The sequence below is a fragment of the Macrotis lagotis genome, chromosome 8 (genome assembly GCF_037893015.1).
Source record: "Macrotis lagotis isolate mMagLag1 chromosome 8, bilby.v1.9.chrom.fasta, whole genome shotgun sequence".
Taxonomy (NCBI): Eukaryota; Metazoa; Chordata; class Mammalia; order Peramelemorphia; family Peramelidae; genus Macrotis; species Macrotis lagotis.
The window spans coordinates 165738867-165760891 of record NC_133665.1 but is presented as its reverse complement, the minus strand read 5'-3'; the positions used below and the strand labels follow the sequence as shown (position 1 = coordinate 165760891).

Here is a 22025-nt window from a genome sequence, read left to right as displayed (position 1 = left end):
TTTGCATCAAGATGCAATTCAAAGATTACTTTCCACAATGAAGTCTTACTGGACCACCAATACCCCACTACCACTAACGTCCTCCCACCCAAACAGCACCATATCTGACTCCTTTATTTATATTTAGTCTCTTCGTTTTGATTCATTTATAATTATATATTCTTCTTGTGTCCTCTGGTAGACTATATATTTCTTGAGAATTTGTATTCCCATCAACAAACACAGAGATCTTGAACTATCAGCAAAATTCAAAAAGGAACCAATGGAACTGGGAAAAGTTGGACAAAATAAATAAAAATACATTATTGCCTAAGTAATAGGAATTTGTGGTTTTTAACATGATCCCATGTCTACCTGAGTGTGACATTGCAATGTCAGGTACATACAGTAAGCAGTTGATAAAGGATGGATTGGTTGGTGTATTTTTCTGAAACTTCTTTCAAAATTCAAGAAAGAGGGAAGATCCTAGTAATTAGCAAAGTAGTTACTGTAGTAATTATAAGCCAACAGAATCCTTTGATTTCTCTTCTAAGCTATAAATAAGACAGTAACATCTCATTTTCCTGGGTCAGCTCTCATGTTAGATTAACAAGCGTAACATTTTTCCTAGCAAAATCCCATAATATCTTAGATAGTTTAAGTGGTATAAAATGAATTCCATAATTAATGAACATATGTAGTGGGCAGAAGACCAATCTCTGAGCCAGAAAGACCTCATTCTCAATTCTAACTCAGTATCATGTGAAATTGGGCATTACTCTATCATTCTTTGCCTCTATCAGGTGGAAATAATAACTGCAGGAGCTACGTTTTAAGGTTGTTGTAAGGCTCAAATGAGATTATGTCTGTGATGTGCTTTGCAGGTTTTAAAGGTTATATAAATTTCAGTTATGATTATCGGAACATAGGATCATAGATTTTAATCGGAAATGGACATCAGAGGTCATTGAATAAACTTCATTTTATAGATAAAAGGAACTAGACCCTTATTTACTTAATAAATAATAATGCCTGTTGTCAATAATGATGATGATGATGATGATGATGATGATGATGATGATGATAATAAAAGTAATACCATAAATGCCTGCTGATCTGACCTAGGGAGGTCATGTCATTTGCTCAAGGCCATGCATGGAATGAGTCAGAGGGAGACTTTGTAATCATGGCCTCTGACATTAGATTCACTATTCTTTCCACTGTCCAAATCTGCTTCCTCAAATTAGCAAGGATATTTTTAAGGCTATGATTATTCATCCCATAAATAGTAGAGGTGATATCTTCAGAAGAAGGAATTTTAATATGCAAAATCCTTTATTCACATAGATCTGAGTGGGTCTATGATTGAGGAGGATAGGTTTTGATTTAGAAGGAAGACCAGAAGCCATCTGACATTATTCTGTTTTGTACAAAGAGGTAAACAGAGGTTCTCAAAAGAGGTGCCTCTAGAGGAACACAGCTAGAGCTGCCAGAAGTTGTTTATTTGTCGAGGATCATAGGGTTCTAGAACATAGCTTAATATGTTAATGCCCTTGTTATCTAGTGATTAAACTGAAGCCCAAGAAAGTAAAGTGGCTTTGCCCTATCTGTGCCATCTTCAACACGGAGAATACCCTTGTGGAATCCCCATCTATTACACAGGCAATAAGTGTCAGAGGCAGGATTTTAATATAGGTCCCATGATTCTATATTCAATGGTCCAGGCTAGATAATAAATTTCAGATGGAAAATTTGAACCCAAGACTTTCTGACTTCAAATCTGACTTATGCATGAAGTCTGTGATTATATCTGTGGAAAGAGATCCTTCCCAGTGTAGTGAACCATTCAACCAAGAGATCCGGGGAGACATGAGGACTAAAAATTTAAGGTGATTTGTTGACAATGAACATCTGTTCTAAGTGAGTGGCAGGCTCCCAATTTGAGTCCAAAGTCTTCCTTGGTCCTACCTGCCCAACTTCCTATGCTTCCTTTCTTCTAGTTGTTCATTGCCAACTGAATTCTGCCCTCCTCCACTCTACACCCAAATGCCTAATGCTGGCATGGAAGTAATCCTGGGATCCTACAGTCCATGCTAACAGAGGAAAGCAAACTAGAAGGCTTCCGCTCCAGGCCTGCCAACAGACCTGCACACCCGCTATTCAGTAAGTTCAAAGAGGCTTAGGAGCTTTGAGGAACCCAGAGCCGAAGACACATTGAGTTAGCCATTGTGATGCAGTATGGTGGAGGGGCAGGACATTGAATGGAGCATCACTCAAAGTGGCTCCTTTTTTCCAATTACCACCGGGAGTAACCAGGTGGTGCATTAGATAGGGTGCCAGGCCTGACCTGAGTTCAAATCTGCCCTCACACACTTGCTAGCTGTGTGCTGAGAAAGTCATTTAAGTTCTGCGTGTCTCCTTTGTAAAATGGGGATGATAACAGCAAGCTCCTAGGGTTGTTGGGAGGATCACAGGCTGTGATATTTGTAAAGTCCACAGAACAAACCTGACTCATAGTAGGCACTAGACAAACGGTAGTGATCAGTGTTTTAACTATGTGTGACTTGTGTCTTGAGCAACTAAGCTTCATTAAAACTCAATTTCCTTCTCTCTAAAATGAGAGTATTCAAGCTGATGACCTCGAATGACCTCTCATGTCCCTTCCTCCTATTATGGTCTGAGGAAGGTCATTCAGTTGTAGTCATGATCACTCATGAAAGCCACCTAGTGGCATCAATCTAATTCAATTCAAGGAGCCTTGCTCTCCTATCAACCTAAGGCAGAGATAATGAGACAGAGACAGACAGGCACACACACAGACAGAGACAGAGACAGACAGGCACACACAGAGACAGAGACAGAGACAGACAGGCACACACACAGAGACAGAGACAGAGACAAAGCCAAACACACACAGAGACAGAGACAGACAGGCACACACAGAGACAGGGACAGACACACAGACAGACACATAGAGAGAGACAGAGTCCGAGAGAGACAGAGACAGAGAGAGACAGAGACAGAGAGAGACAGACACCGAAAGCCAGAGAGACAGAGACAGAGAAAGAGAGAGGAGGGGGGAAGAGAAATCTAATTCATCAAACTGATTATATGAATTTATTGGGTTATTTTCCTCTTTGAAGAAAAAAAATGGCCACAAATCTAAATTCTTGAAACAGAAATGTTCAATCAGGTCCCAATCTCTAGTAACCCCCGTTGCAAATAGCAGCCCTTTAATCCATATTGGTGGATCAGTCAATTTGTTGACCGGCCTAAGACCAAAATAGACCAAGTGACAGTCCTAGTACAGAGCTTTCCCTGAACTCTTTCCTTGTTCCTTGACTCTGGTGCCCATAGAAATCAATGGAATCTATGAAAGGGGGATGTAGCGGTGGCATTTCAGGAGCATGAGTCCAGGCAAAATGAAAATAAAATAAAGGCCCGATGGTAGGCTGATCTCAGGTTTGTTACTGAACAGCACCGTGAGCTTTTAAAGGAAACAAAATAGCAGAGCAAGACTAGAGTCCAAAACTGAGAATCCTGAGGCATTTCAAAGCTATGCCACTTTGGAGAGACCACTTGAACCCTCAGTCTAACCCTCAGTCTCATCATTTGTAAAACGGTCATTAGGGCAGTTAGGTGGTGCAATAGTTCGAGTGCTGGGACTAGAGTCGGGAAAATTTATCTTCATTCGTTCGGATACAGTCCAACCACTTACTAGCTGGGTGACCCTGGGCAAGTCACTTGACCCTATTTGCCTCAGTCTTCTAATCTACAATTGATCTGGAAAATGAAGTGACAAAATAATCCATCATCTTTGCCTAGACAACTCAAAAATGGGTCCTGAGGAGCAGAAAAGGACTGGAAAAAATGACTTAATAAATGCAACAAATCATTCTAACAAAACTTATACTAATTATTAAGTAGGATTATTTTGCAGAAATTGTTTTGCAAACTGTAAAGTATAATATAAAGTATAATGATTAGAGAACTGAGCCCCCAAGAGGCTTTAGCCTAGGACAACCCTGAGACTATATGACCACTTATAAAATTACTTAATTTCTTAATTACCAAATAACCCTAAACTTGCCAATTCTAAACAGTGGCCTTGGTAAAAGAAGACTCTCCACTGGGAAATCTCTATGCCAAAGAATTGATAAAGGATTATTCCTCACTAGGAATCCTTTAAGCTACATTTGACCATTTTAAATTAAAAAGTGTGATATAAATATGTGCTTTGACCCAGAGAGGAGAGATTTGTTTAGTGTATATACCACAACATGAATTGTTAAATTAAAAAAATGTCCTCCAAAATGCCATCCTTTCTAGTAAAGAGATTGTGAAAGAATTTTTGAAAACGTATAGAGACTTTGCCAACTTATACTGATGTAGGGGCATTGCTATCAGGATTTTCTCCACCAATGAAATCCCAGGTATAGTCCTTCTGTCCCCTAAAAGGAGGCCAGGCCAGTGGATTGATAGAATGGTTAAAAGTAAGGCCAAGTTCACAAAAGAACAACTTTCAAACTGTCAACTGAATATCCCTGCCAGGGAGAGGATGCAAGAAGTGATGACAAGTGGCTTTCTTGGTTTGTTCCATCCACTGCTTAACCCAGGCTGTGCATCCTTAGACTGCTGGGACTAATGAGGCATCATTATTACAACTTCCTTCCAGTGAGGTGTTCTCTTTCTGGGCCAATGCCAAGTTAGGCTCATATTACATTACTCAACAGTTGGTGATTTTTAGGCCATGTCAAGAACCTTCTACAACACTGTCTATGAAAATTGAAAATAAAAAGCAACAAAACTTCTGTCTCCAAGTACCATAGATGAGCTCAGATCTTTATTCTGGGAAGACCCATGGAAAGAAGAGGCCTCCATCTCAAAAATGACTAGAGGAAAAAAAAAACAAACACCATTTCAACATTAGGGACTGTAACTTCTAAAACAAAGGGGGGACATTTTTTTTCTTATTTGGACACTTAGTTGGATATTTATAATATCATTCCAGGACCATATAAAATTATCAGCTTAAAATTTAGCCTGCTATATTTGGTCAAACATTTAATTTATTCACCCCTAAAAAAGCTCCTAGATTTATTGAATTTTAAGTTCCTCCTGCACTTGCCTTGAACATGTCAGACCATATCTCTGCTCTCAAGTATCTTTAGTTGTGACTGGAGAATATGCTTTTCACTGTATTGAATCCTAAATTTTAAGGGGCAGCTAGTTGGTTCAGTAGATAAAGTACTGGGCCTGGAGTCATGAACCTAACATATTTCCTAGCTGTGTGATCCTGGACAAGACTCTTAACCTCTGCCTCAGTTTCCCCAACTATAAAATGGGGATTTAAAAAATACCTACCTCAAAGAAGTTGTGTTGTGAAAATCAAATAGATAATATTTATAAAGCCCTTATCAGAGTTCCTAGTATAACAGTAGGCATTTGCTAAATAATTGTTTTGGGGGCAGCTAGGTAGAGCAGTGAATGGAGCACTGGCCTTGGAGTCAGGAGTACCTGGGTTCAAATCTGACCTCAGACACTTAATAATTACCTAGCTGTGTGGCCCTGGGCAAGCCACTTAACCCCATCTTAACCCCATTGCCTTGAAAAAAAATCTAAAAATCTAAAAAAAATCTAAAAAAAAAATCTAAAAAAAAATCTAAAAATCTAAAAAATCTAAAAAAAAAAGATAATTTTTTTTCTTCTTCCAAGGAGAAGTATGACATGATAAAATTTAATACCTCTCCTCTCATACTTTAGTTTATTTGATACTCAATCATAGACATTTCCAATTTGCTGAAACAGTTTGCTCTTCTCAGGTCCTACTGAGAAACATCACCGATAAAGGGTGTGCTGCATGGGAAGTGAAGAAGTTGAATATGATTCTCTCTGTGCCACTTACTGGCTATGTCACCTTAACCAATTGCTTGACCTTTCTCAGACTCAGTTTCCTTATCTGCAAAATGGTAGATGTAATCCGCACTATTGGTACTAATACTTCCCTAGGCTAAATTCAAATGAGAAAAGGTATTGTGAAGGCCTTTGCAAATATTATATTCATATATAAATGTCCAGTTCTTGGTATCCTTGTAATGTATTTTGTTATAATCATTGACTGAGGTTTGTGCTTGGAAGGCATCTCAGCCAGGCGATAAGGATAGGGAGTTGACCTTACAATCCTGAAAACAGGTTCACCTCTTTCCTTTCACACAATAATGCTGTGTGATCTTGGGCAAGTTATTTAACCTCAGGTTTCTAGATTTTTTTTCTAACATTGCAAGTTGAAAAAGTATAATTGATCTGTTTCTTCATATTGAAGCTACTTATACCTAAAAATAACAAGGCTGGAATAAATTTAATAAACTATTATGCTATTTACTATTTGAATTTTAAAAGTGCTTTTCTCATGAAAGATTTTAAATTTGAACTTCCCATTTTTATATAAGGATCCATTGTTTCATTAGTCTCAGTAAAAAGTCTCCCTTTTCAGCCATAATTTGTAAAAGGCATTGGTTACTTGGAAAGAGATCAAAGATGGAAAAACAGGATGGATTATGGGATAATTGATTTAGAGTGGAAAAAGCTGTTATAAGCCATCAACTCTTTACAGAGAAGGAAACCGAGACCCAGAGAAAGGAGACTTATGCAAGATAAAACACACTATGTGTGTGTGAGGCAAGATTTGAACCAGATTTTTCTGACTTCAATATTCTAACCATTATATTAATTTGCCTTTGGTGGTGATTCTGGAGTCCATGTTGTAAGAGAATCACTTAAAGAAACTAGATATATTGGAGGACATATTAGCTGATCCAAGTATTTGGAAGTCTCCCATGAAGAACAGGAATTAAGTCTTCTCTTTCTCATTTTAGTGGGAAGAACCAGAAGCAATGGAAACTTGTCAAGATGCAAATTAAGTCTCAATGTGGTGGGAGATTTCTGAAATGTAAGAGCAATCCCAAAAGAGAATGGCTGCCTCCAAAGGTAGCAAATCCCAGATCATGAGAGTTCGTCAAAGACTGGATGACCACTTGTACCAGCTGCATGTTCAAAGGGATTGCTTTTTCAGGCCAGATTGAAGGAGACTCCTGTGAAGGTGCCATGTAACTCTACAATTCTTGCATTCCTTGTGGCTTTCATTCTCACCTTTTCATGGAAAATAATATAGTAATCTAGTATATTAGTATATTAGACCCACATCTCTCACCCTACACCAAATTAAGGTCAAACTGGGTAAAATTTGGACATAAAGGACGATACCATAGAAAAATTAACAGACCAAGAAATATTCTATCCAACTATGAAAAGGGGACAAATTTAGGACTAAACAAAAAATAGAGTACATTATAAACTGCAACGTGAATGATTTTGGCTGTATTAAAAGGTTTTTACGCTAATAAAATTAATGCTGTCAAAACTAGAAGGAAAGCAGAAAGTTGGGATATGATATTTACAACTAGGAGTTAAGTTAAAGGTCTTATTTCTAAAATGAATAGAAAATTGCATCAAACTTATAAGGTTATGGTGCATCTAGGTGATGCAATGGATAGAGCACTGGCCCTGGAGTCAGGAGGACCTGAGTTCAAATCCAGCCTCAGACACGTAATAATTACTTAGCTGTGTGACCTTGGGCAAATCACGTAACCCCACTGCCTTGCAAAATAAATTTTTTGTAAGCTTACGAGTCATTCACCAATTGATAAATTGGAGTCATAGAATAGGAATAAACAGTTTTTGAAATAAATTAAAGTTATATATCATCATATGAAAAAATGCTCCAAATCATCATTGTTTAGAGAAATTCAAATTGAAATAACTATGAGGTATTTAGTACCTCACACCTGTCAGCTTGGCTAAGATGTTGGAAAGGTTGTGGGGGGATTGGGATACTGTTGCATTGCTGTTAGAGTTGTGAATGAATTCAACCATTCTGGAGAACAATATGGAACTATACTCAAAGAGCAATACAACTTTTCAATCCCTTTTGAGCCAGAAATTCCAATTCTAGGCCAATGTCTAGAAGAAATCATAAAAAATGGGAAAAGTTCCACATATTCCAAAATTTTCAAAGCAGCTCTTTTTGTAGTAGCCAAGAATTGAAAATTGAGGGGATAACCATCATTTGGGGAATAGCTAAACAAGTTATGGTACACAAATACTATGGAATATTATTGTTCTATAAGGAATTGTGGGACTCTAGAGAAGCACAGAATGCGTTACAGGATGATGCTGAGCAAAGGGAGTAGAAGCAAGAGAACAATGTACACATCAACAACATTGTGAGATCAACCTTGATGGAAGCAGCTCCTCTCAGCAGGTCAGAGAGCTAGGACAACCCTATTACACCAGCTATAAACAATGCTATCCCCATCCAAAGGAAGAAAAATAAAACAGCAAAAAACAAATAAAAATCCCTTCAGAATCTGATGAACACTTTATAAAATTATCTCTCATGTATCTCTTTCCCTTAATCTTAATTCCTTATAGCAACAATGACTAATCTGTAAACATTTTATACAATGCCAACCTGAATGTTCACTGCTGAGGGGAGGGGGATAGGAGAGGGTGGAAGGAAATTTTGCAACTTAAAAAATATACATATACATATGGATGAATGTTGGGGAAAAAAAAGAAAATTATATGCACAAAAAATCCATACTACCTTGGTGACTTTCACACCATCCTTTGGTGTTTGCTTTGTTGCCAGATTATAGCCAATCATCTGTTTAGCCAGCTGTCCGACAACTTTAGGACTAAGAGAAGAAAAAAATGATATTAATAACAGATCTGTGATTTTCTAATTTCAAGAGTACAGGGCTACATTTCTCCCCTCCCCAATAAATTAATCATAGTGAATTTATTGATCTCATGCTCTCTGGGCAGGAATAAAAGCACAAAGAAGCAAACAACAAATGAATGAATGAACAGAGAGATGACAAAGTAAATGGACAGAGAAACAAATAAGCATGCAAATCAAAATATTACCCTTAAAAGTTCAAAATCTCACTGAGGCCACAAAAACTTATGCATTTAAAAACTAGGAATAAGAATTATTGCCAAGACTACAATGTGGAAGAATGATGAGCTTACTCTAAACTGAAGTATCAAAAAGACCAAGGAAAGATGTCATTATTTCAAGAAGGAAAATAGAATGGACAGGAGGACAGAAAGAGCCAGGGACACATAGAAGACAATAAGAGAACTGAGGTGGCCATAAGAGCTCAGACCACATTGGGATGCAGTAAGAGTTATGGCTGAATAGGTAGAGTACAGTCAGATTATGTAGTGTCAGATTCCTTGTGTTAGTAGAAGTAAGGCCTTGAGATCATCACTGGAATGTCATTGTAGGTTTTTGAATAGGGAGAGAGCTATTCATGCAAGGAAGAAGACATTTGGGAAATGTTAAAGGCAGAGGATATAAGCCATAACAGGACAGTCATTGCCATAGAAGAGCAAACTATCTTTCTCTGGGCAACCACCCCTACTCTTTCATACCCATCCACATAAGCCCCATCTTATCTGTCAAAAGAAATGAGTGAAATCAAGTTATATTCCTCCCTAAGTTCATCATTTTAGAGTTTTAAGACCTTAGCTTCAACTCCTAAATTTTACAGATGGAAAAATTGAGATCCAGATAGGATAGAACTTGCCTAAGGTCACATGAGATTCCAAAGCAGATGGCTTGTTGGAAACCAAAATAAGAAGAGATATATTATGTATCCTCCACAACTACAGGAGGGTTTTGCTTGGTTTTTCCTCCCCCACCACTTGACCCTCAATGCCCTCCTTCTCTTTACCCATTTCCTAGACAAAGACATTTCTGAATAATAAACAAAAATATAAAATTCCCAAACTTACTCTTTGGTTAAATGAACTCCTCCTTTTAATCCACTATTGAAAGTGCCTTTTCCTCTCCCTCCAGCTAATATTTGAGCCTTTAAAACAATTTCTTTTGCATCTGTTAAAATAAAAAGTAGGATTAGGGTAAGGAAAATGATGCATGGGGAGAAAAGCAGCAGGAAATAATTTCCAAAAATACCTCATTAAAAATCTTTGTCAGTTTCCCTCAAAATAAAAGAAGTAGAGAGTTTCACAGACATCCTTCTTTGTCTAACAGGTTGGTCCACAAGCCATAGTCAAACAATTTCAACATGTTTATCAGTGTCAGTCTTAACTTAGTGCAGTGAAAAGGGAACATAACACTGACTGCCCTTTTAATTCTTTAGGAGAGTTGTAGAAATCAGAGGCTGTGGAATATATTAGGGACATACAAACATGCCAGGGGAGAGTGTGTATATGTGTGTGTGTGTGTGTGTGTATTTGCATGTGCCCATGCACACGACTTGGTGCTTCAATTTTTCAGGAGTGGAGATAAGAGGACTCCTTTGGAATCATAGAATTAAAAAACAGAAGGGACATTGGCAAAAGTTGACTCTGAACTCAATTTACAGAAGCAGACAGCAAGGCCTACTGAAGGAAAGTGACCGATGCTCTGACTCCTCTTGCAGTGCTCTTTCCATTAGCCTATATTGTATCTTCTGAAGCACTTCCAAAGGGCAACTGGATGACTCAGGTTAGAGCACTGAGCCTGAATTCAAGACTCAGCTTCCTGAGAGCAAATTTAGCCTCAGAAATGAACTATATGTCCTTGAGCAAGTCACTTTATCTGATTTATCTCAGTTTTATATTTGTAAATTGAGGTTAAAAAGAAAATGGCAAACACTCCATTGTCTTTGCCAAAATGCAAAATGGGGTCATAAAGCATTTGACATGACTATAAAACAACCAAAGTCATTTCCTATATATGCAGATGAATGAAATAAGAGGGTTAGATGAAAATTAAAATAGATGATATTTAATATGAACATTTAAAAAACTCACTTAAAAAGTAGCAAACAACATGGATATGGAAAAGAGACTTACAGAGTGTTGAACAGGACCCTTTAGGGCATGGGGTACAACTAGCCCAATTGATGATGATGAAATTGAAGCCAAGACAGATTTTCAGTTGACTAAATCATATAAATGATAAATATCAGAGTTGAGATATGAACTCAAGTCCTCTGATTTTCAATCTAATATTCTTATACTCTCCTGATTATCAGAGCTGGTGAGGAAGGAAGAAATGGAAAGGACAGAAGCAAAAGGAAAGGGGCCAACCTGGGGAAAGAAGTAATGGTGACATTTACTAATAACAGTGCTAATGGGCATCGATAAGATTATAGATGTAGAATGGGAAGAGGTCTTGTCAGACAACTGGACTATATATCTTATTTTTACATGGAATAGAATTTTAGTGTGCCAAGACATTTGGCATATATCATCAAATCTGAACTTCACAACAACCTTGGGTGACAAATCCTGCAGGTTTTCTAATTTCAATGTTACAGATGAGAATAGTGTATATGTGGGGCAGCTAGGTGTAACAGTAGATAGAGAACAATGGATAAAGAAGACTCATTTTTCTGAGTTCAAATTAAGCCTTAGACACATAGAAGCTGTATGACCCTAGGCAAGTCACTTACCCCTTTTTGTCTCAGTTTTCCCTTCTGTAAAATTAGCTGGAGGAGGAAATAGCAAACCACTCCATTATCTTTGTCAACATAATCCTAATTGAAGTCATGAAAAATGAGACATAACTGACTCCTGAACAACAATAGAAATATATCTACATAATGCACAAATTTCCTTCCTTTATGATTCTTTTTCATTCCACCATCATTATCTGCTAAATATGTTTACATATCTATAATATATCTATAATATATATATGTATATATATATATATATATATATATATATTTGTATGCCTTGCAGCCCCAAACTGAGGATTCTCTTAGCTTATATAGAGAGATATAAATATAAGTATTTAGAAAAAACAAGGGAAATCAGGAAATGTTTCCACTATAAAGTGGCATAGGTGCTTAGAGACAGAAGTGAGGAGAAAGTATTTGGGGATTCTGTAACAAGAATTAAATTATTTACAATCAAATTAGAATTAGATATTATAATTAAATATTTAGGCTGCTACACTTTTCAATTAGAATTAATTTAATTCTTCTTGTTGATTTTTAATAAACTCAAAGTGCCAAGAAACATCAAATATATGTTTATTCATCCTGGTTTGATGAAAGCATTGTTTCCAATTGTTAAAAAAAAAAAAAAGGAGCTGACCAAGTGCTGAACTCCCTTGGAGCCATTCTTCCAGACTTAGATTTTTCCTACCCTTGCTACATCACAAATGATGTTCTTACCACTCACTTCAAAGCTCTATAGCCACAAAAACCTCAAACCACAAGGAAATCTCTGACAGAATGCTTAATTGGTTGTTGTTAATTGATATGTGCACACTTGATTAAATGAGGCTTGATTACTAACCAACAAGACAAGAAAACAGTCATGTTCTCAAAGAAGGGCTGTCACTTACTCCAGTCCCCATTCCACCAGCAGCCAGAGAATTTCAAACCATTTCATTTCCAGACCGCACAGACTGAGGATGATCAAAAGTGTGTGAGCTGTATTTGGCAACAACAGCCATGACAAAGAATGTAAGTGGTCACGTCAATACTAATATATTTCCACAACTGCACTCAGGACCTGAAGTAAGTGGACTAAAAGTACGCTAACTCTGAAAGCTCGGTCCTGGAGCACTAATCAATACAGAGGAGTTCAGTTACACATAGCAAAGCAGGCTCCTCTCACCCTAGAGGAAACCGACATGAAGTAATTTAATTTGGTAGCTATTTACCCAAGCTCTTGAAAATTAAGTAAACCAGCCAAATCTTATTTCACAGTAAGTAGGCCTGATCAGTCATCATTTACCAAGCTGATTCACAATCTAATGTCCCCGTTTCTATTCTATATAAAGATCTGATTTTTCCAAAAACTCACAAAAAAACTGTTGTGATTTTATGTGATCTCCTGCCTAAATTCCCAAAATAAATTAAGAAAGACTATCCCAAACAAAAGAATGCAACTTTTGCCTGAATATATATATATATATATATATAAAGTGATTTGTATTGAAATATAATAAACCTTTATGCTATTAGCTAAGTTAGAAAGGCATTACTTTTTTTTTTTAGAATTTGTTCAATCTATTTTGGTATCAGAACAAGTAGCAATAATCAGAGCCATATATGGTAGGTTTGGTAGATCTTTAGATATTCAAATAACTCTTTCTTATGTCACAATATTTACAACCACACCCTCCATGAAAAAGTAAAAGAAACTGTCCATCCCATAGATTTACTATTCTGAAACTATTAGATACTTAAAAATAACTTCAGCTTTATGTTTATTTCTTACCTCTCACCAAAATGACAACAGCAATTATTATAAGTATAATGATGTGGCTTTTCAAAATTTTTCCCCCACAACCTGAAGCAATTCCATGGTGAAAAAGAAACAACTCTGGTAGGATGTCAATTCCATTATGAGTGACAAGGTATGAGTAGAACAAAGGGTGAATGCTTTATTTTTAAATTAGACAAACTTGGTGTAATTGGTTCATTTTAGTTTTAATACATTCATGCATGTGACACACTAAAATGATTGATGCAAAATTATCTTCAGCGTACCTTTGAATTGAGCACTTCACCACCATAGATGAGTTATATTGCATTTGGAAGAAGATTGATGGGTAAAAATGAGTATAATAAATTCTTTAGAATTGTGTTTTTCAAAAATTGGAAGTGACCTCAAAATAGAAATTAATAATATTTAATTTTAAAAAGTAGATTTATTTTCAACAATTTGTATTCAGAAGCCACCCAAAGAAACCCTTATTTGGAGTAAGAAAGATGTGCATTCAAGTCTCAAATCTGACATTCTAGGTATGTTATGTGGAGTAAATGTTTTTTTTTTCTGTTTGTGCTCCTAGCAACTCTCTAAGATCATGATTTTAGAACAGGTAAGGATCTTCCTCATAAAGATTTTTTTTATCCCTGTGAAATCACATCCAATAAAATTTTTTTAATTTTGTCTTTCAATTTTAAGAAGATCCAATTTCTTATTACATCTAGTAAAGATATACTTGGCTATTTATCAGGAAGCCCTGAATTGGAAATCTTAGTTCAACCCAGGCTAATTGAATAATAAAGGAAAATGAAATGTTGACACAAATTGCCAAAAGAGAAAGAACTTTATATTTCTTTTTTCTCTGTTTAGTCTTCAGAAGACTTTCTGGTGTAGGTAGTGATTTGTGCTTTTCCAACTTAGAAATCACTTTATCTTTTCATTTACCTAAGTCAAGTATTCAAAACTAAAGAGCTCTTCAACATATAAAACTGTGCCATCCCTATTAAAAACATGAGAGAGCATAGGAATAAATGGAGCTATATTTAAAATAATAAGTAATACTTATCAGAAAGCATCACCAAGTATCTGTAATAGTGGGAAGGTAAAAACTCTTTTCAAGAAGATTGAGGTGAAGCAAGGATGTCTATTATGACCATTCTTATTAAATATCATATAAGAAATGCTAGTAATATCAATATGAGAAGAAAAATAATTTAAAATATTTAGGATAGGAAACAAAAACAATCTTCGCAGATGATGTGAAGGTATATTTAGAGAATCTTTCAGAATCAACTAAAATACAGTTGAAATAACTTTAGCAAAGTTGCATAATATTTGAAACTCACACAAATCAACAGTATTTCCATTTAGTTATCAACAAAGTCCAAAGGAATATAAAACTACTTTTTTAGAATAACTATAGATAATATATAATATTTGGGAATCTAACTGCCAAGACAAACTTAGGAACTATATGAACATAATTACAAAACACTTTTTACACAAATAAGGTCTAAAAAACTGAAAAAATATTAATTGCTCAGGGATGAGTCAAATTATAGCCATTTTTTCCTAAATTAATTTACTTTCTCAGTGTCATATAAAGCAAACTACCAAAAATTATTTTATAGAACTTGAAAAAAATCATAACAAAATTTATTTGGAAGACCAAAGCACCAAGAATATCATGGGTATTAATGAAAACAAATAGTGAAGAAATGCATTCTAGCCATACCAGATCTCAAACTGTATTATAAAGCAGTGATCATCAAAGCTATCTGATTCTGGTTAAGAAATAGAGGGGTGATTCAGTGGAATAGAATAGATGCGCAAGATTCATAAATAAATGTCTATAGTAAGCTTGTCCTTGATAAACTCAAAGATCCGTACTTTTTGGACAAGTTTATACTATTTGATAAAATCTCCTGGGAAAACTGGAAAACAGCATGGCAGAAACTAGGTATAGACCAACATCTTACACTGGATTCCAAGATAAGGTCAAAATGGGCACATGATTGAAATATAAAGAGAGGTACCATAAGAAAATTAGGAGAGCAAAGAATAATTTATCTGTGAAATTTACCTCTCCTCCTAGAGAAGGGAAGAATAAGAGTGGAGAGTATGAAATCGGAAAAAAATGTAGTTATATTAAATCAAAAGGCTTTGCACAAACAAAACCAATTAGAAGAAAAATAAAAAGCTGGGGACTAATTTTATAGCATTTCTGACAAAGTTCTCATTTCTCAAATATGTAGAGAACTGAATCAAATGCATAAGAATACAAGTTATTTCTCAAGTGATAAATGGTTAACTGATATAAATAGGGAGTTTTCAGTAAAGACATTAAAGCTATCTATAGCCATATTAAAAAAGAACCCTAAATTACTTTTGATCAGAGAAATGCAAACGAAACCACTCTAAGGTACCACCTCACACCTATCACATTGGCTAATACGACAGAAAAGGAAAACGATAAATATTGAAGATATGAAAAAATTGGGACAAATTAGTTTAATGAAAGATTGGCAGGATCAAGCCAAGTCATCCCAAGGGCATTGAAAATGGCAATAGTAAAAATACTGCAAATTGAAGAAGAAAAGGAAAAGACTTACAAAAATTATTTTCAAAAACCCTTTTCTCCCCATAAATGATAGCAGAAACATACCAACTTGTACCCTTACATGACAGTCCCTGAAGTGCTTATCAAGGAATTATAAATGGTATCACAGAACAAAAATGGTAAAACGACACAATGATCACAAAACCATTTTGAATGTTTGAGTAAAATGTAGAAAACGACATTTAGTTTTAATGCCATGGTGCAGATGAGTTGATATATAAAAAGTGCTTTGTATTCTTTAAATCACTAAAATTTAAATGATAATTATTTTGTTGTTACTTCAAAGTCATTGTGGCTACTGTATCTTTAAGATTCCTTTCTCCCTCTTTCCTTCCTCCCTCCTTCCCTTCCTTCCTTTTCTTATTGCTTCTTTCCTTTTCATATATAACAAATAAGTCCTGAAGATCTTTATCTGAACTCCCACCCTGCTCTCTACAGCTTGGCAAGTTTTATCTTCCTCATTCAGGAATCTATGTGCTCCCCCTGAAGGGCTGGGTGCTTTTTCTAATGGCTTCAACTTAAGTCTCGATTTGAATATGGTACTCCTCCCCATGTTTCTTGTGACACAATTAGTTGCCAGTCAGTGACCCAAGTCCATTTAATCAATTAACACCAAGTTAAAGATAAGTATCTATTAAATGACCAGGGGTGCTAGACAACATCCTATCAATGAAGTTTTTATACCAGGATATTCATTTAGAAGATGAACTAAGAACAGAAGTACAAACATTGCTCCCTCCCACCTGGGGAGGGACACTTTCTTCCTTCACCTTCCTTCTCCAATTCCCCTATCTTTCTCTATTGCTCCTCCCTCCTCCTCCTCTTCCTCCTATTACAAACACAAAAATTTCTGGTCATTCAGAATATTCAAGTCGCTTTTTAGAAGAAGGATCTATTAGGAAGAAAGAGAAAACTTCTAGTTTATTAAGAGAAAAAAGATGTGGGATAAACTTTTAATTTCCAAATAAAATGTCCATTCACTCAAAGAGAAGTATTTGTTACATTAAAACACTAACATCTTATAATAGTGTGCTGCTTCCTCAATTTAACTCACTCTCAGGAAGAGTCAAATACTGCCGTGGTCCATGAACTGAATGCACCTGTTTTTATAAGAGCAATTTCTCTTTTACTCTTTATACAAATTCCTCTATTAAAATCAGATAAATCATCCTTTTTATAGCACTGTACTCTTGAATATATTGTATACTTATTACTAAATCATAAGCCTCATAAAATATATAATGATAAAATAGCCACTTTCTTGATTCTGTCACTGATGATATTAATTGTTTTCAGAATCATTACTATACCCTTTGATGGTAAGACAGTTTTTAAAGATAGATAAAATAATGTTTGCCAAGGCTCAGATAAGGTTCACTGCTAAAATCTTTTAAATAAAATGAACAACAGATACACATTTTGTGTATTTCATAGTTTTCAATTAATTTCATGTTAATGATGTTAATCTAAAAAAGCACCCCTTTCTATCAAAAAAAAATTAATAAAAGCTTAATAACAAAATAGCTCATTTTTTTCATAGGTTTAGAAGACCTGGATTCAAAACCACATGTCAATGCATATTACAAGACAAGTAGAAAACTCTGAGCCTCAGTTGCCTCAGTTGTGAAAAAATGGGGTTAATGATCCAATGAAGGTAATATCTTTTTGATTTCATTCAACAAATATTGAGTTTTCTTATATGCTAAGCACTTGGATGCAGATATATCAATGAAAAAAGCATCTGTTTAAAAGACAAAGTATACTGATAGAAGACCACATATATACAAAGAAGGCAACTCATTATACATGGGTATACATACACATATATGAATGCAAACACATGCAAATTATATATATACATACATATTTATGCACATATATACATATATATGCTTATATATACACATATATGTGTGTGTTACAGATTTAATTCAAAATAATTTCACTGGATGAGGCAGTCTATATTGGGGAATTCACAAGAGATCTATAGGTGGTTGTACCTGAGCTTTGCTTTGAAGGAGTCTAGAGATGCCTCCGGACCTTCAAGGAGGTTTAGGGAATCTTTTCTGCAAAGCTAGAGAGTCTAGATTTGAAAAAAGAGGTTATTTTCAGTTTTATCTCTGCCTCCCCCACCCCCATTGAGGAGAGGGTCACAGACACTGTAAATATATATATATATATATATATATATATATATATATATATACACACATATATATATGTGTGTTTGTGCGTGTGTGTGTGTGTGTTTAAATTTGTGTGTGCACTAAAGAAATTTAATATACATGTATTACTTATTTTATCGGGTCAATATAAGAAAAAAGTTTTCCCAAGCTTAACGTATAGAGAGGAGAGTAGAAAGGCAAAGCAACAGGATTACCTTATTCAGACCTGTAAAGATAATTAGCATTGGTATAAACGATCTCTTAGTTTCATCCTATTGTAAAATCTATGCTTCTATGAATTTTAATATTATTGCATTGCAGCAACCCATTTCAAGTTTCCTTTGCAAAGAAGTAGTCTTCAAATGAGAATTACAATTTTGCATTAGAAATTGATGCTGACATTTCCTATTCTCTTTTTTGCATTATAGGAGGTCTTTGGGGGAGGAACGTTAATAGATTATAAAACTGTGGAAAACATTTTGATATTTTAGAAAATAAATTTAAGCAACATCTCCCTGAGAAAATGGTATAGCTACTTAACAAAGAACAAAACCTGTGCTATTGTCCATAGGGTTATATATCTGGGGGAAGGGGAGAAAAATAGGAAAGTGCTTCTAAAACTGGTATTTCTTTTCCCATTTTAAAATGCAACTTAATATTAAAGGCATTTGAGCAGGCTCACACAGTTACAGAAAACCCTGTGGGATGACCAGACACAATTCACAGTTAGCAAAATTTTAAGTAGACTTCTCCATCGTTTCCCTGATGCTATTTCAGGTCCAGTTCTAGTCCCAGCTGTCCTCTAATACTTACAAAGGCAGATTTGAATTTCGTGCAAAAATCCAGAGAACACAAAGAGAATACACAAAGGAGAAGACATATTCACTTGGAGAAATTACATTTTTCTTCCAAAAAATCTTTCTTGGTATCTAATTATAATAATTGATAAGATAAATAGTTCACATCTTTCTTTATTTGAAGGGATCTCTGGAATAGAGCTGCTATGAAAGATACCATGATTACCATGGGAAACTAGTAATGCTTCAAAATGAAAAAGGGCTAGAAAAGTTTGGTTTTTTAAAAAAAATTCTAATGAATCCAAATTTTAATCATATTTAATCTTGATTAGTTTTAAACCATCTTGGATTTATTACCATTATATTCATCTAAGATATTTTTCAAAGAATCTTTTTTTTAGGCTTTTTGTTTTTGCAAGGCATTAGGGTTAAGTGGCTTGCCCAAGGCCATACAGCTAGGTCATTATTAAGTGTCAGAGGCAGGATTTGAACTCAGATACTCCTGACTCCAGAGCCAGTGCTCTATCCACTGTGCCACCTGACTGCCCTCAAAGAATCTTAAAATGAAAAGCTTGGATAGAAACAATTCACAAATAAAAATCCTAATCCAGATTGATGAGAAACGTATAGTGATGAAGGTAAAGTCCTGTACAAAGGTTCAAAAAATCAAATTCACAAGCATACTATGGGGGGGATATATGGTGAGAAAAGATACAGTTTATGAATGAGTAAATGAAAGAATGGATTAATGAATAAATAAAAAGATATTTGGAAAACACATGTACAAACTGCTGTGCTAAGGTCTTTGTACTCAAGAAGCTTCACATTTCAATGTGGAGGGAGAATAAATAAAGAGGGTTTCTATTCCAAGTCAGGAAGTCAACTGAATTCAAGATACTTGGGATGCAGTGGGAAAGCAGTTCTTTATTTTCATTTTTACTGACAAAAATGGTTCTATTTCTGATGTTGAACCATTCAACAATGCTAAAGAATTGTGTGGTAAGAATTCTTTTCCCAGAGGAGTAGCTGTAACTGTTAAAGAAAGGGGGGGGGGGCTACAGCACCTCCAGAGGCAATTGCCAGGTTCCATCTTGATAAGGACTGTGGATGACTTCAGGGACGATCGTTTTTACTAGTGAGGTTTTCCCGTTTGTTCCAGAATCTATGATCATATGAAATGAACTAAACTTCCATTATATTTCTAGGGCTGCTTATTTGGCATCCTGCTCATTTTGTGTGTCAGCATTTGTTCAACTTTATCAATTTCTTGTTTCATTGTTCTACTCTGCCTTTAAATGAATTAATTTAACAGATAATTAGTTCAGAGTTTTAAACTAGAAATCATTCATGCCTATGGAGATCTGCTTAACATTGAAGGGAATATTTAGGACAGGGGTGTTCAACCTTTTAATGCTTCTGGACCACATCCTCCAACAAAAACGTGACAAGGGGTTACGTAGAATATTTATTTATTTCTAAAAGGTAACACACCCTAACAACTATAATACATTGTGATACTATAACAAAGGATAATAATAAAAATCATGAGGATCTTAATAAGATATTACTTTTTAAACAAAAAAAAGACCATGTCATTTTTAATGTGAACACTGAGCATGGGTTCATTTGTTTCTTCATTTCCTGGTTATGCAGGACAGGCCACGTGCATTGGCTTTCAAGGCCATGGGCAGCACATGGCTTACAGATTGAGATTGTCAAAGAGCTCTAAGTCATCAAGTTGATGACCCTGTCTTTAAAAATGACACCCAGAGATTTGCTATCATCGAAAGACACATTTTTCATCTTTGTTACTGCGAGACATCTGTCTCTTTGCTTAGAGTGTTTCATGTCTCTGACTTGCTGGGCAAGACTTGGTGCTAAAGTAGTGTTTACCTTGCTTGTCAGTATGGGGCCTCTATGGCAAAAAAGAGATATGAGAAGACAACACCCTGCCCTCCAATTCAACATAAAGGTATGACTTTTCTTATTGTTAAGGTGTTGTTAAGTGTGTGTGTGTGTGTGTTTGTGTGTGTATGTATACCATGATATCTATCTATCTTTCTATTTATTATCTATTTTCTCTCTATATATGGATATATAGATTCATATTTTTCAATGTATTCATTGATTTTTTTCTTGTTTCTCTTCCTGTTTTCTAATTCCTCATTGGATGGGATGAGTCTTGGGAGAGGGCAAAGAAAGGCATAAAAGGGGAAATTTTGATCATTGAAACTAAGACATATCAATACAATTTTATTTTAAAAATCAATTAATTATTCAAAGAGAAATTGAGAAAACAGACTTTTCGTGTAAAGGAATCAAGTAGACCACCTTCATGTGCTAACTCACAAAGGTAAGAGGACAAAAAGATATTTGAGGACCCTTGTCCTCAAATGAGCCTCCCAGGTTTCCATGTAATTTATTATATCCCTTTCAAACTGTGAGTTTAAAATGATTCTACCTTGTGCTTTTATAGCTCTTCCTGATCTATTCACTGTGTCTGAAATCTGTCACTGGAATTTTAAACACAGATGGCAGGGGTGGGGGTGGCTTTTAATAGTCTTCTATAGAAGGATACCTTGTAGTTTTCTAAAAATTGGAATGACCGTTGGGTAAGATGGCTCTCTGAGAAAGGGGAAAGAGAGTCAGATAAAGGGAAATTTGAAGTGGTATATGATTTTTACAATTTTATCTTTTTTTCCCCCATGGAGAAGCAACTCGAGAATGGAACTTGGAGACAGGAAGATCTGGGTTCAAGTGGCCTCTCTAAATGGCTGTGTGATCCTAAACAAGTTAATTAATCTCACAGTATTTTTGGTAACACTCTAATGCCATGAGAAACAGAGAATGTGTGGTCCTGCATGGGTAGAGGGTATGTCCTCCCCAGGGTTTTCTTTATATCAGTAAAATATCAGGACCAATTCCTAACCCCTGGATCTTCTTTCTCAATTTTCATTATCACTTACCAGTTTTCTTATCTTAAATTTTCTCTAGGGCTTCCATCATAGCTGATTATTCAATTTAACTGGGAGATTTCATATATATATATACATATATATATATGTATATATATATATACATATATATATATGTATATATATATATACATATATATATATGTATATATATATATACATATATATATATATATACATATATATA

At 35.3% G+C, this 22025-nt stretch overlaps 1 protein-coding gene across 1 annotated transcript in view; it reads right to left on the bottom strand.

The window, feature by feature from the left end:
• SUCLG2 (succinate-CoA ligase GDP-forming subunit beta) overlaps positions 1–22025 on the bottom strand; it is a 412323-nt gene that overhangs the window by 163424 nt on the left and 226874 nt on the right. Inside the window, exons 3-4 of the mRNA XM_074198779.1 lie at positions 9841–9940; positions 8645–8735 (exon numbers count right to left, since the gene is read on the bottom strand). Of these exons, the coding sequence (XP_074054880.1) occupies positions 8645–8735; positions 9841–9940 (191 nt within the window). The remainder of the gene's footprint in view (positions 1–8644; positions 8736–9840; positions 9941–22025) is intronic.